The sequence below is a fragment of the Dermacentor variabilis genome, chromosome 9 (genome assembly GCF_050947875.1).
Source record: "Dermacentor variabilis isolate Ectoservices chromosome 9, ASM5094787v1, whole genome shotgun sequence".
NCBI lineage: Eukaryota > Metazoa > Arthropoda > Arachnida > Ixodida > Ixodidae > Dermacentor > Dermacentor variabilis.
This window is the reverse complement of record NC_134576.1, coordinates 101193641-101208532: the sequence shown is the minus strand read 5'-3', so window position 1 is coordinate 101208532 and position 14892 is coordinate 101193641. Positions and strand designations below refer to the sequence as shown.

The following is a 14892-nucleotide window of genomic DNA, read 5'->3' as shown; positions in this document are numbered from 1 at the left end:
GCCTGCAAATTTGCTAATTTCATCACCCCCCCCCCCCCCCCCCCCCCCCAATATTCTGCGGTCCTTTACTGCGCTTCTCCTTCCTTGGCACCTATTCTGTAACTCTAATGGTCCGCCGGTTGCAATACGTGGCCTGCACACTTCCGTGTTTTTTTTTTTTCTGTCAACGTCCACTGGAACTCCGGCTATCCCCGTTTGCTTTCTGATCCACACCGCTTTCTTCCTGTCTCTTAACGTTACTCTTAACACTTCTCGTTGCACCGCTCCTTGCGCAGTCCTTAACTCGTTCTCGAACTTCATTGTTAACCTCCAAGTTTCTGTTTCTGTTATATGTTAACACTTGTTGAATGCACTGATTGTGCGCTTTTCTTTTCAGCGGTAGTGTTTAGCCCACAGTCAGGATTTGGTGATGCCCGCCACGTGCATTCCAACCCGTTTTTATTCTTTAAAAGCGAGGCTTTCTTTGCCTCTTCTCCAGTCTTTCCGGGCGCTGTGATGGTATTTCTTCCGCGCTTGCCGCAGGGTTTCTTGCCACACCAACAGATGGCGCTCGCCTCCGCGCATACCGGCCGCCGCCGCCACGGGCCGAGATGCGTAATTTGCGCACATGGCGCGTTGCTTGCTTTGCTATGCAGCAGAAATGCAGGTGCTGGGATGTAGAGGTCGCGTGCTGGGCTGTGATACTCTTACACATTCACGGTTAAGGTCCTCAGTCATTTGTTGCAATGAATCCCCTGTGTGACTGAACAGGGCACAACGTCATCTGAAAAACCCCACTCCTAATCTCTCCCAGTCTAATAACTTGAAAAGTTCTTGTAAGCATATCGTGAACAGCCTTGCCTGAACCCTTTCTCGATAGCTATTTTCCCACTTTGCTTGGGGAAAATTAAGGTGGCTGTGGAATCTTTTTAGATGTTTCCCAGGGTATTCACGTATGCATACTGTACTCCTTGATTACGCAAGGACTCCATGACTGCTGGTATCTCTACTGAATCCAGTGCTTCCTCATAATCGAGGGAAGCCATTAGCGAGGTTGATACTATTCCGCATATTTCTCATTTACCTGATGGATGACGTGACACGTGGTGCATTGTAGAAAATCCCTTCTTGAAGTCAACTTGTTCTCTTGGCTGATTGAAGTCAAGTTTTTCCTTAATTGTATCGGATATTATCTTAGTGACGGAAGGAAGGAAAGAGTGGAGAAGGAAAGGCAGGGAGGTTAACCAGTTTAGGTCAACAGGTTTGCTACGCTACACATGGGAGCGGGATGGGGGGGAATGAAAGATGGGGAAGGGAGAGAGAGAGAGAGAGAGAGCACATAGCACAGCACACACATCGTCAATTAGAGTCCATCACTCTTGCGTGGTATGTGATATCACTGTCACAGCCGCTTGTCCAATCCCATCTCTTTCGAAAACCGAAATAGTCCCTTCGTCGCCTTCAGCTGCGATGTCTTCTATCGGCGACATTTGAAAACCGTTTCGAGTGACAATGGTCTAGTGTCATGGTGCGCTAGAACGGATGCCAGGGACTGTCGCTGAACATTTTTCTCAGGACAGGTTGCACAGAATGTGTTCTAGCGTCTCCTCGCAAAGACAGGCATTGCAGAGAACGTTGTCGGCCATTCTAATGCGAAATGAGTAAGATTTCGTGAAAGCCACTCCTAGCTATAAGCGATAAAGCAGAGTGGCCGCTCTTCGGCGGAGTCCAGTCGGCATACAGAGATGCATCAAAGAGGGCAGGTGGTATTGACGGTTGCTCCGGTTGGTCTGGCTGTTTTGTGTGCACCATAGAGAGAGCGTGATCTCCTGTGCTAGCACATGAAGTCTGCTAGTGAATATTTTATACAATACCGAAAGCCAGCTAACAGGCCAATAATTCCTCATTTTTTGAAATGTCTCCCTTCTTATGGGTTAGTTCATATTAGCGCACCAGATCTGGCTGTGCACTTGGAGTCATGAGTCATTGCATATGAAGAACCGCAAGTTTTTAAAGCATTACATCTTCTCTATATTTGATTAAATCGACACTTCTCCTGCCACTTTTTCCTGTTACATGTATTGCAAGACCCTTCCAGCATCATCGCTAGTTAAATACATATGTAAAAGTAATACAGGATTTGATGAGCATGTTATATACGAGTACACGCGACCAATTAGAGAATTACAGTTCATCTCTGTAAAACATGTAAGTAGCTTTCGAGTAATGAAACGAAATGATCTAAATTGTTGCAGGAATAGTTACACGTGTTGTGAGACTATTCCATTTTTTAATCACCTAAAGCAGTCAGTTTTGAATCGGTATTCCTGTAAAGTTCCTGGCGTGAGCGTCTAGTGTACAGGGTAGAAATGAAAATAAAAAAAAAATATTCGTATCTCAATCGGACACGTCACTGTTCGAACGCCCCTACTATGCTTACAAGAGAGAAAGAGAGAGAAAGCTTATAGGGGAAAGACAGGGAGGTTAAGCAGTACGCTTACAAAATTTACATACACATATAGTAACGGCTCTGCACAGTAACCGAGTTAAAAGAATGAAAGCATTGTGTCATGACTACACAATGTGAATTCGTGATTTTCAGAGGGTGCGTTTTATATTTCGACAGCATTGGAAGCAGTTTACATTGATAGCTAGGAAGACAGCTTGGAGCCCTAGTAATGCGATGGATGTAGAAGACATCTCTGCGACTTGACACCACCTCGCATCTACGAGAAAAAGGCTGAAAAACAAAGCACATATTATCTAGTAAAGCAATGAAGGGGGCTAGTTGGTGAACGTTCATGGTTATACTGCGCTCAGTTTTACAAACACGATACTAAGGAAGGACAGGACGTGGACGGACGAAGCGCTTCGTCCGTCCACGTCCTGTCCTTCCTTAGTATCGTGTTTGTAAAACTGAGCGCAGTATAACCATGCACATATTATCGTTGTATGTTAACCCTTTGCATGTGTGAACCTATAAAAAGAAACGCTACGTAGCTTACTTACCTCATAAAAAAGCGTGACAATGTTTTCTTCTGCGCAAGAGTCCTTCTCTATTTTTCAAGCACTTTTCTCAGCCACCGTCTTGTCTGGACAGAAAAGCAGCCCGTATCGTGTTTGACTTCGATGCTGGCTTCACGAAGTTGTCCTTTTTTTGCTGGCTTTCTTAGAAGTCAAGCTATAACTAAGGCGGCGGATGATCGCTTAGCTGCCTACTTAGCAGTCTACGGCGAGTATTGGAACGCACCGGAAATGCCCCTCTTATGGTCGCTCCACCGAACTGGAACCGACTACGTTACCTGTGACTCGACCTTGGTGCCTCCTGGACCGGTGACGCTCAGGAGGACTGAACTGTCGGTGGACACGGGCAGGCGTACGTACGGCGAGGCCCGAACACTGGCCGGGTTGTAGATGACGACGCCGAACTGGGGGGCCTGAGGGCAGCAACTTCGTCAGAAGTCTGTTATACTGTACACAGTGGTTCAAAAACTGTGCGTGGTGTTTTACTAGGCTTCTCCTCTCGAAAGATAGTTACCGGTACCCATTTATGCCCACACTTTTATCCTCGCGTTCATGCTCACGTCCTTCCAAATTTACCGGTACACGCTGAAGCTCAAACTAGGGAGCGAGGAGTAAGAGCCAGTGTACTCGTGAGCTGGTATGCCGAGCTGTGCTGCTTGTGCGAATGCGGCTGATCCATACGCAGTCGGTGCTGGTCTAGAAATTAGCCCATTGGCTGCCGGTCAAGCTATGCTAAAGCTAACCACCGAGTACGTTTAAACGTTTCTCCATTTGACTAAAATGATATTCTACTTTCTCGGTAACGCAGCCGAGCTAGCTACTCTTAGCTTAACTTGCGAAAGAATCACGGCTCACCAAATCGGCAGTGCACTCTTTGTTTTGCAAGCGGAGAAAACGGCGAACGCTCGATTTCCGCGCCCGATGTGTGGGTGACGCCATACCAGCAACTGAGTCTCCCATTTACTGATATATTTTTTCTGGAGAGAATAATTCTTTGCATTTTCGTAAACACTTTCATTGAAAAAAAGAAGAAAAATGATTAATTTCTTCGGTATCACGGGCGTATGCTGCCAGTGAGAAAATATGTGTCGGCCTTTTGCCATAATCCGCAACAATATCTATGACTGAACAATACCTATAAAGACGCACCTAATTACAGGCGACAAAATCTCGCCTACAACATTAGTTTACTGATATATTTTTCAGAGTTCCTTCTTTGAATCGTTACAGATCTATAAGTGTTTCCCAGCCTCATAACGTTTGAGGAGTTTAGGTTAGATTTTGAGATTCCTGGGCTTGTATTTCCAGAATAATTTAACGCGTTAGAACTATTCTTATAAGCAGCAGGCGTCAGCAAATGGCGATTATTCACACATTACGGAAGGTGGCCAGTCAACTAGAACTGGCTCTTATGAATGAAAAGAATTTGGCTCTTGATTCACCAATCGAATAAGTTTTCAACTATTATTGTTAGTTACTGTGGGAGATAGAGAAAAGAAAGGCAGGGCAGGTGGGTTAGCTAGAGGCCCGTCAGGTTTGCTGACCTACACTGGGGAAGGGAAATAGAGGGATATAAAGAGATCGTATTTCTCCTGATCTCGAATCTTACGTTCGATTTCTTGTCGCGTAATAATTATACGGTAGCACAATGACGTGCTCTGATTTCTGCAGACATTGACAAGTACTTGACGATCGAAAAATATTATGTGATTGTAAAGTGTCTGCGTCTTTGCTTTTCATGAACAGAAATGTGCCAACCGTGTTAGACGTTGTACTAGGATGCACTGTCGTAACAGGCACAGATAGCAATGGTTGCCACGCACACTTGAAGGTACACACCACAAGCTTTATTCGCCATGCCGTGCTTTAGTAAGGGCTCGTTGTGATTGGCCAACCGCCTATGCTAATAATATGTCCTGCATCAGGATTGGCTAAAATTTCTCTGAAGAACAAATATAACGTAAGAGGTTCTTGTAAATATAGGCCGAAGTCTGTAAGTGACTGCAGATACTTGCCGACTTGAGACCGACCAGAAATGCGCTCAATTAGCTTCTGTTCATATTTTCCGGCAAGTCTAATAATGGAATTTCACCGCAGAATCGTTTTGAGTTCTAAATGTAAGCTTGACCTGAAAAAAAAAGGGAGGGGGGCGGAAGCACTACTTGCGGGGCAAGAGCCGCTAAACGTCGGCGTCGCTTACCTTGGGATCAGCTGCGGTGTGCTGACAGTCACTTTGGTTGAGAAGGTGGCAGTACCCCAACCGCTTGGCGAGTTCCTCGGTCCTTAGAATTCCCGGATCCAGCAGTGACACCAAGGCTGTGCTAACCAATCGCTGCAGGAGGACGCGTGTGGAAAATTGCACGTTACGTCTACGTGGTCAATAACCTCACTCGGCGCTCGAATTTGTTCGAAAATAGTACGGAACGCTACGGACTTGTTCTTTCCCTATTTTTTTTTTAATGGACATGACTTTATAAGGGGCTGTTGGGACCAGAATGCAGTGACGGCTCCTTCGTCTCACATCAGTGCAAAAAAGAAGTACGTAGCAAATCACAGGATTAAGAAGCACAAATGCAAAAGAAAAACGTCATCAACTAACACATGCGCAGCATATGCTCAAGGTGTTCAAGATGCCACAGTATAGATATAAAACAACGTATAAAATATCTGGAAGCGTTATTCTCCCGTGAATAGCCAGCTATGCTTTGTACACAAGGAAAATGGAATCCGCTTTATCTGGTCGGCAGGCGCTGTGTGTGTTCCTGTTTTTCGTAACTGCAATGGATGTAGATTGTTCAGGCCTATAAAAGGTTTCATAGTATATATATATATATATATATATATATATATATATATATATATATATATATATATATATACTATGAAACCTTTTATAGATTTCAAGCGCTGTCCTGCACGTATCTACACCTTCGCTTACCCTTCTCTCGCTTCCCCTTCTCCCTTCCCCCAGCGTAGGATAGCCAACCAGACTATTGACTGATTAACATCCCTGCCTTCGTATATTACTCTCTTTCTCTCTCTTGGCGGCGTATTTTTGGCGTCGCATTACGCGGAATCCGCGCGTATATTTCACGCTGTGAAATAACCGCACGAAACGCGTACCTGCGTCTTTCAGATACCAAACTCAACACATTTACAGTGGTACTATATATAGTACTATCGGTACTGTGCTAATATCGCGTTACGCAACATGGGAGCGCTGAGAGCGGAACACTCCGCGCCGTAAGTAAATTCAAAGTTCAGCGTTTAGTCAGCATCCGAGGAATGTTAGGGGGGGAGATAGAAATCCTGTATAAAGGTATGGCTGTATGGGTTAGGCGCCCCTTATAGATACTTTGCCATTTGTTATGTATGATTAAGCATCAATGAAACTGTAACAGGGCGGTTTAGAAACTTTGCTACATGCTGCATATAAATGAACAATAAGGCAACAGTAACAGATGATCTAGAATTAACTTAAAAGCAAAGCATTATTAAGGGGTTCGCGCATATTTTTTTTTTTTTGAATATAGAACGCACGCAGCTCGACGTGGCTGTTACTTAACGCAACAAGCAAGGAAATCGTCTTGCCTCGCACGACTTGATGCCATCGGATAAAATGGCGGTGTAATCCTTGGCGACTTCATCCATAGACGTGCCCCTAGAGTCGGAACGGTGCAGGGAATGTGGCTGGCGTGAGCACACAGTGTTGCTCGAAGGTCAGGGCGCTCCCACGAGCGACAATGGAGCCTACATGCTGGCGACTCACGTGATTGCGTCGTGGTGCAGCAGCGTGGCGACGGCCTCGCCTGCAAGAACAATGACAGAGTGTCACCGTGGTTGCTTTCGCGAAGTTGTCGCGAAGTTGCCGCGCATGCAGTTACGCGTAGCGGATGCCAGGGGAGCTCCGGCAGCACTACAAAAAAAAAAAAGAAGAAAAACCAGACTGCAATGTCGTACGGCACGGGTTTCTCAGACTGAGGATCTGCGGAATGCAGGGGCGCCGCGATTGGTATTTTAGGGTTCCGCGAGCCAGTCAAAACCAACGCGACCCCGTCTCCCGTTCGGTGGATGTTTGCATCAGAGTTTGAATTTAGCAATTAAAACTGCCACATCCACAGTTCGTATGCCCGATTTATGCATCGTAACAATAGTCGCGAGTCTGTGGATAAGGTGAGCGGTGAGGAGGAAAGAAAAGAAGTGACCAGAAAGTTTGGGAGCCCCTGCGAGTCTAAGGCAACTCAACGCTCACTCTGCATGTGTAGCTTGCGTTTGCGTAAGTGCAACAGTATTGCGCAGCGACTTTCTTGGGGCGTAACAGTAATGCTATGGGACAGTATTTACGCATGGTGAATCCAGCCACGTTCGAGGCAAGCCTGAACCTGTTTTTGGCGAGCGAGGGCGTTTCGACGGCGAGCGGGAAGGTAGACGGCGGCAGCAGCCGTCTCACTTTCTGTATCTCCATGGATTCAACACGCAGACGCTCGTGCAGCGTGAGTCGGCTAAAACATTTCGATCTAAACCCCTCCTTGCGCATTGATGTGATTCGCCTTTCCGATTACCGCCATCTACATGGATGCGACGCGTTCTAAAGGCGATGCGTTGCGTTACTTGCCGCATTCAACCAACCGCGGCTTCTGGCAGGCGTTGACTTCTCAACTAGCCGGACGCTATAACGCGTAGGAAACCAAACCACAACACGACAATGCCAAAGTGGTCCGAGGGTCACGGGGTAGTAATTTTCTATCCTACCTCCTCTGTAATGGTTCGAAGGGCGGATTACCGGCGCTTGTTTCACCTCTCATGTCGTGCACCTACGCTCGTTTAGGTTCGCTTGCAGGAGCGAAGGTTCGCTTCCCTTCTGCGCCCTTCGGATGGTCGCCGCTGATTTTGAGCGCTTGCGTTGTGTACCATAATTCGTTATAAGTGATCCAGCTGTCTGCTCGAGAAGCAATATTTTCGCAATTTTTCGCAATATTTGTCGGTCCTGTGTGCGTGTTCGTCTGCTCCCCTTCCCTGCTCAACGAATTTTCGCACTTTGCGCATTTGTTGGTGTGACGACCGTCTGTCAGCGCGCCCGTGCTGCTCTTAACACGTGGTTCCTCCCGTCTGGTCGTGACTCGTGCGTGACTCCGGCGATTTTTTTTTCCTTCATGGTACTTGTTTCAGGCACGAATTACTCCTGCAGGAAACAAGCAGATGAACGAAGCAAGAAGTAACACCTACTTGCAGGGCGACGAAGCAAAGAACAACGTAGTGTTCTTGTTCGTCCTTGAAACGCGCTGCTCAGGTCGCGGTCAGTCTTCACAAGAAACACTGAAATGGCGATATAGATAAGCATCTCACCAATACAGAATATCAATGTGGACGAAATTTGATTTGTTCGTATAGATCTGTCAGTTGGACGATGATCTGAATAAAACGAGTGGCTGATGAAAATACAGGGGGTTTGGCATTTCGATCCAACATGCGTGTTTTCCACAGGCAATACTTTCCAGTGAGTATAGAAACGTGCCAAAGGGTACATTGCCACGACTAGTTGGCACCAAATATCTCGTAGAAGGGCGATCTAAATCAAAATCTTTGTGAGGAGTATGTCGAAGCACGTCCCAAGATAAGATGGCGTCCCTGTTGCCGATAAAACAATGTTCAATTGTTTCTGGTACTTCACAGAAACGACGACTGTTGGACGTCACGAAAATGTATATTGAATGGAGCAAAGTTCGGACAGGCGAGGTTTCAGAATGTAATGTTAAGAAAAATGTTTTTTTGTTGTTGTAGGTGAAGGCACAGCATTTTGCGCGCACGAGCTAATACATCCTGTCCTGGCAGGCCAGAGTATTTCGCGCGGTATAGTGATGGCGGGAATGAACGGAGAGAAAGAGAGCTTATTCATCAGATTTTACCCGCAGTCGCGCAGCGCAGCTCGTCTACGAACAAACGGAGCAGAGTGTGCGGTCTCCTTCATGGAACTGTCGTACCTAGGGAGAGGCAGATTCCGAGAAGCGTAAGTCCCCAGATGGCCCTCTCGTGGCCCACGCGAAATGGGATGTCTCCAGACTCTGGCGTGCTTGTCTGGTCACAGTGGCGCCGTCTCTGTGTGCTACTGCGAATCACTCGGTCATTGTTTCCCTTGGCTCCGGTGGGCGCATCAGACTTAGTAGGCGCATCAGATTTTTGCAGAAAAGCGTAAATGTTAAAATACTGACTCTACAGGAAAAGCCAGGCGAAATTTTACGTGGAAACCGCAAAGGCGTCGCCATGTCAAAACTTAACATAGGGCCCAGCGTAATTACCTCCAGATTAACTGAAATTATTTTATGTATCTATAACGTTACTCAAAGATAATGTCAAGACGTCTACACTGTTCGCATCGCATATTGTATTCAAGACAGGGCTCGCGCGGCCGCGCCATACGCAGCAGCCGCCGGAGTAGAACGCCCCGTTGTAAACATTCACTTACCATCTAAATTACCTGGCCTGGTCTCAGCGCGCACAGGCAAACATGAACACTCCACACTCGACGACCGCGGACACTCGCAGTCAAAACGCTGGCGGGAGTAATCGTGGCAGCAGCAGCGAGCGAAGTGACCTTCGTGCTGTCTATCGCTTCAACGCAAACTGAGCGGTGAGGACACGGCCCACGCAAACCTGCGAGTCATCGGCCCACCTAGACTGTGCTCCCAAAGCAGATCGCTTTCAAGATAAAACCCACGTGATCGCGCGGCCGAAGTACAACGGCCTCCTTCCTCCCCGTCCCCGGTGTCATGGTGCCATGCGCGCGAAGGAATACGGCGCGCTTCCTCCCCTTGCTCACGCGAGATTGAGCCGCTATCGTCGACTCACCGTCGCACACTTTGACTCGCACACCCAGGGTACGGCACGCGAGGGCGATGCTACCACGAGGCGAACCCAGTACGTGTGCATCGCAAGGAAAACCTGTAGCAAATTCCAGAGGAGGTCAACCCAGTTTGCCTCCGCCTACCTTCCTCCTCCGCGATGCTTCGCCTCTTTTCTCCATCCCTGCTTCGCTCAACCTTACCTACACAATCGTCTAGGGAAAGTACTTCGTACTTTCCCCGGCGCGCGATTTTCTTTATCTCCAGGTGCCTTCTTCCTTCGCTTTCTTCGTGGTTTCAAACGTATATTCGGCGATTTGAAGAGCTGGCCAGCTAAGCTTGCGCGTAAAAATGTTGCTACCAGCGCTGTTGCTGCTGTGCACCTGTCCTTAACCCGGTATTGTCGAAACAGTAATAAGTTTACGGATAAGGTAAAAGTCCACAGCGGTATTTGCGCCATCGTGCAGAGGCTTCTTATTGACGCTCTTGTATTTAGCAGCGATTCCCATCAATTACAACAGCGACAAGCAACAATCGCAACGACAGCGCAGCGCATAAAGAGCTTTCACGTTGAGCAGCTAACGCAACCCCAATACATAGTTTCGGAATGAAAATAGTATACTTCGAGCAAGATAGACAAAAAAATTTTGATCATAACAGGGATTTTGTTCAAATAAAACAAGGTTAGTCGGAGCTAAGAAATTTCTAAGCAAACATTTCTCGCATACGCGTTTGCTGCCACATTATATAGATCTATAATAAGAAATGTGCGAATGTATCGACCTATATTAAAATACAAATGGAAAATAACGTATCGAATACAATAATTGTCTTAGTATCTTGTATCTGTATCTCAAGTATTTGTTGCCTGAGTATCTTGTATCGTATGATGATACAATTGCACGGTATATTTACCCAGCCCTGATTCTAATATTAGCTTTTCCTTACTCTCGGTATTGTCGCAGCATTTATGGAGGTCGGCTTGTGCTATAGTGAACTTCATGGTGCCGGCACCTAACAGTTATATAGTTCTCCAGTAGTTACTTTGGCTCGCGATCATCGGTGAAAAGTGAAGACAGCAGAACATTGGTATGCCTCGCAAACACGAAGCACAACATTTCGCCTTGCCACTATAATGATATTATTTTCCCTTAGCGTTAGGGTTCCCTTAGAAATCTTGGTACGAAACTGTGTAGCGGCTTTCAATGTCAGTGAAGCGATTCTGCCTACGCTTGTGTCAATGTGTCGACGCGTGATAACGATGCAATAGAACGTGTCAATTTATTATCTCGTGCATTCTCCGCTTACCCAAGTGTCTTACGTGAGCACTTGTGTCACCGCGTCCAAGAACGGACAGTTGCTTGCTGGCCTGTTCACCACAGAAAAAAAAAACAATATTGGTATTTCAACGAAAACCACGACGAGCACGTTCACAACGCAACGTTATGACAGCGGTAAAACATACGAAGTAATTCTAATCTTGAAATTGTACTACTGACAGTTTTAGTCCATCATGAAAAAAAAAATTCAATCCGGGGGTTTTATGCGAAAAACCACGATATGATTATCAGGCAAACCCTAGTGGGTGGCTGCGGATTAATTTCGACCACTTGGGTTTCCTCACCGTGTGCCTAAATCGAAGCGCACGAACCCATGGCCGGCTATCTAACCTGAGACCTCGTGCTTAGCAGCACAACGCTATAGCCACTAAGTCACACCGGCGGGTCACGCGGGCGTACAACTGAATTACGTGTTTATGCGAATATAGGTCGATCCTTATGTGTTGAACTTGTGGAGAAATTAAAAAAAACAAAAATGTTAATTCGAATACAGGTCGATCAAAGTCTTCTTTGTTTTTCTTTTTTAGCAAAACGAAGAACTTTGAACACGTCACACATATTTTTGTCGTAAGCACGGCAATGTAACCTCGCTAGTCAATCTCACAAGCTGCATCGTCGTCGGAACAGCCAGAGAAGTCGGATGTTTCCCAGGCGTTCTCGGCATTCACAACCACATTCGTCCTCGATTCTGTCGAGTGTGTTGGACAGGCACAATTTTTTTGTAAAGCTCGTCTGGATAATAGTTCAGACTGAGTTTACGGCATGTGCGACGAAGAGGAGCAGGAGGGTAAAACATTTATTCAGTGAAATGAAAATGCACGAGTCACGTGAGCTTCTGCTTCTGTTCGCTTCCGTGCTGCGCACGGAACTCCGTTAACGCGGCACTGTTGCCAGCTTTATTCAGAAATATAGGTCGATAGCTCATTTTCAGTAGTATATACAAAAAAAAAGCAGAAAAGCGTTACCCAGTTTTCGAATAACCACGGTGTGTTAAATAAGTAAACTCTCAACCTTTTGGTTTATTTCGAACCCGACTTAAGAAAACACCGTTCAGTGAGTAAGTCGGTAATGCCTAAAAAGAGTGAGGTTTCTTCCCCCCCTCCCCCTCTACTGAATGAAGCGTTACAAAATAAAAGACGCCAGAAAGAGAGCAATAGTGATTAATGGCGGAATTATGAATGACACATACTAGCATTGGTAATGTTCATCAGCTCGCCAAATACTACAAATCTGTTTTTTTAAGCTAACGTACAAATCCTGCTATTCGGGCAATCAAAGAGACGCTAATGGAGTAATCCGACATAATTGTTGACAATTTGCACGTTCCTCAACTAGCAGGTTAATATAAGTACCCTAATATTTGTCCATTTCCCTGGTATTCCAAGATTTTCGTCTTGCTTCATGATTTTTCGGCTTGTCGGTTAACTCGGCCTCGCTCTGCGTCGTCTCCATCCTTCAACTTTGTCGTCACATATATTTAAGATATAAAGATGCGTCACTGGCTGCGTACGAGGCATTGGATAAGTGAGTCCATTTGCAGTTGCACGTAAGGAAAAAGAAAGAATATATTAGGAAATTCACGAATGTAAGCATCGTTTTCTCTCTTCAAAGGATAAAGGAAACCCTCAGATCTACATGAATCATTGGGAACGCGGGAATATCACGACAAAATTGCATCAACTTATAAAAATTGACATATAGTGCCAGTAAAATGCAGCAATGAGGTAACACTAAATACAATGTCTCTTTGTCTACGTCTCTCGCAGTGTCCCGTTGTATTTTCGGGCGCAAAGAGGCTAAATGGCATACCAACATGCCCATGCTCGCATTATTTCAAATTGCAAACGGCATGCACCAAGCAACAAAAGCAATTTAATAGAAGCAGTGGTGCAGCGACTGCTTCTTCCGCCGAGTTGGATCTGTGGCTACGAAGGTGTGCTGCTGAGCACAACGATGTAACGTTCGCCTTTCAGCAGCTGAGGCCACAATCTGATTGTGACGAATCGCAGAAAAACGGACGCAGGCTTGTGTTCTAACAATACCTAGTTTTTGTTGTAATGTAAGAGCACGTTTATCGAACTCCAGATGGTTAGAAATTAAGCCTGAGCCTGCCACTGGGGTATCTTTCGCGGCCAAGGTGTTGCTCATCGAAGTGAATGCTACGGTCAGGGGGTGGTGCCGAGTAGGATCCGCCGAGCAGGACTAGTGTTTGGGCAATCGCAGGATCAACGAGCAAGTCAATCAGTCAACTAATAGCTTGCACGTAGCATCACGGACGCAGCTTCTCGTGGTGCTGGGTCTCCAACATGACGGTTAGGATGGCGTCAGTTTATCGTACTCAGAATTGCGAGCAATTAATTGTTGTACGCGCGGTAACCTTGTGCACGCGCGCCTTTACCGCGCCACATAGGCGCATTATCGTCTGGCTGATGGCCCCTGCCGGTTTTAAGGCCACTTTGACGGGCACACCGTGCTGAGTTATGTAACTTATGCACGCTGGCTCGCCAAGTATACCAGGAATAAGTTCAACTTCACTACTGTTCAGTCAACGTGGTCTTGTTTCGGGACGCAAAGGCATGAAAGTAACCTGCCTCAATGCCATTGAGACGCCGTCGAAACGCTACTGGCGTCTGTGCCAGAACCAAGGCAGAAATTGGCAGAAATGCTGTGCGACGTCAAAACACGTAGCTTCTGACATCGCTGCTCCTCCAACAGGGTGGTAGGAGTGACGTGAGTGCAAGCTATGTATAGCAACTGCCTTGAGTTGAATCGGCACTGTCGGACGAATATTGGCCAAACGCAAAGCTTGCTTCTCGAAGAGACCGAAATGGCTACCATTGCAGTGCCCTATTAGAGCTAAGTGCTAATGTCACCTAGATGAGATGCTCTGACACTCTGCAGATTTCCGGGCAACCCATTTGTCAAAAAAAAAAAGCTTTTGACTGTTATCTCCCGGCTAATTGCATACTTGCCTGGAGGAACCCGTTCGCGTATCGCACCAACATCTTCTGGTTCGGCCTCGTGGTGTAGAATCCCGTCCAGGTGCGGCCCGTCCGGTCACTGTATGGTAGAAGGTCTCCCGAGTAGCGAGGCCATGTCCTAGACTTGGTGCTCAGCGCCTTCGCACAGAGACCCATGTATCGGCACAAGATGTGATGAATTCTGGCTCGCATGTTAAAGGGACATTAAACATATATACGGACACTAAGGTGAATTTTCTTGCAAAAAAATCAATCAATCAATCAAGCAATCAATCAATCAATCAATCAATCCCATGTTAGCCCTGTAATTCGCAGCGTAGCGTACTATATGCATGCTATGAGCAAAACGAGAACAAGGTAAAAACGGAGCGGTTTCGACATGGGCACTTGTCTTTTTCAAGACCACTTGCCTTGAAAAAGACAAGTCCACATGTCGAAACATTGGCTTCCACTTTCACCTTATTCACGTTTTGCTCATCGTCTTGAATTTCCATCTCCCACCTTCCCCGTGTTTTCCCTATACGTATGCTAGGCGATTTTGATACCTCGATATTCTGATTTAGGCAAGGAAAACGTTACGCACAACTTAAGTGTTTTTGATATGGCCGGAGCAAGTTTTCATTTGTGGAGAGTTTAGCGGACCAGTTAACATTTATGAAATACTGGGCTAATTAGGTAATAGCTGAAAATACCATTTGACAACTTCTTTTTTTTGTAAACATGCACTCT

The 14892-nt window shown here is 46.3% G+C and overlaps 1 protein-coding gene across 1 annotated transcript in view; it reads right to left on the bottom strand.

Moving 5' to 3' along the window:
* The window catches only part of LOC142558474 (lysosomal alpha-mannosidase-like), a 64013-nt gene that overhangs the window by 30618 nt on the left and 18503 nt on the right, over positions 1 to 14892 (bottom strand). The window contains exons 11-16 of the mRNA XM_075670606.1: positions 14155 to 14301; positions 8985 to 9213; positions 6773 to 6812; positions 6595 to 6664; positions 5204 to 5335; positions 3282 to 3416 (exon numbers count right to left, since the gene is read on the bottom strand). Coding sequence (XP_075526721.1) covers positions 3282 to 3416; positions 5204 to 5335; positions 6595 to 6664; positions 6773 to 6812; positions 8985 to 9213; positions 14155 to 14301 — 753 coding nt within the window. The remainder of the gene's footprint in view (positions 1 to 3281; positions 3417 to 5203; positions 5336 to 6594; positions 6665 to 6772; positions 6813 to 8984; positions 9214 to 14154; positions 14302 to 14892) is intronic.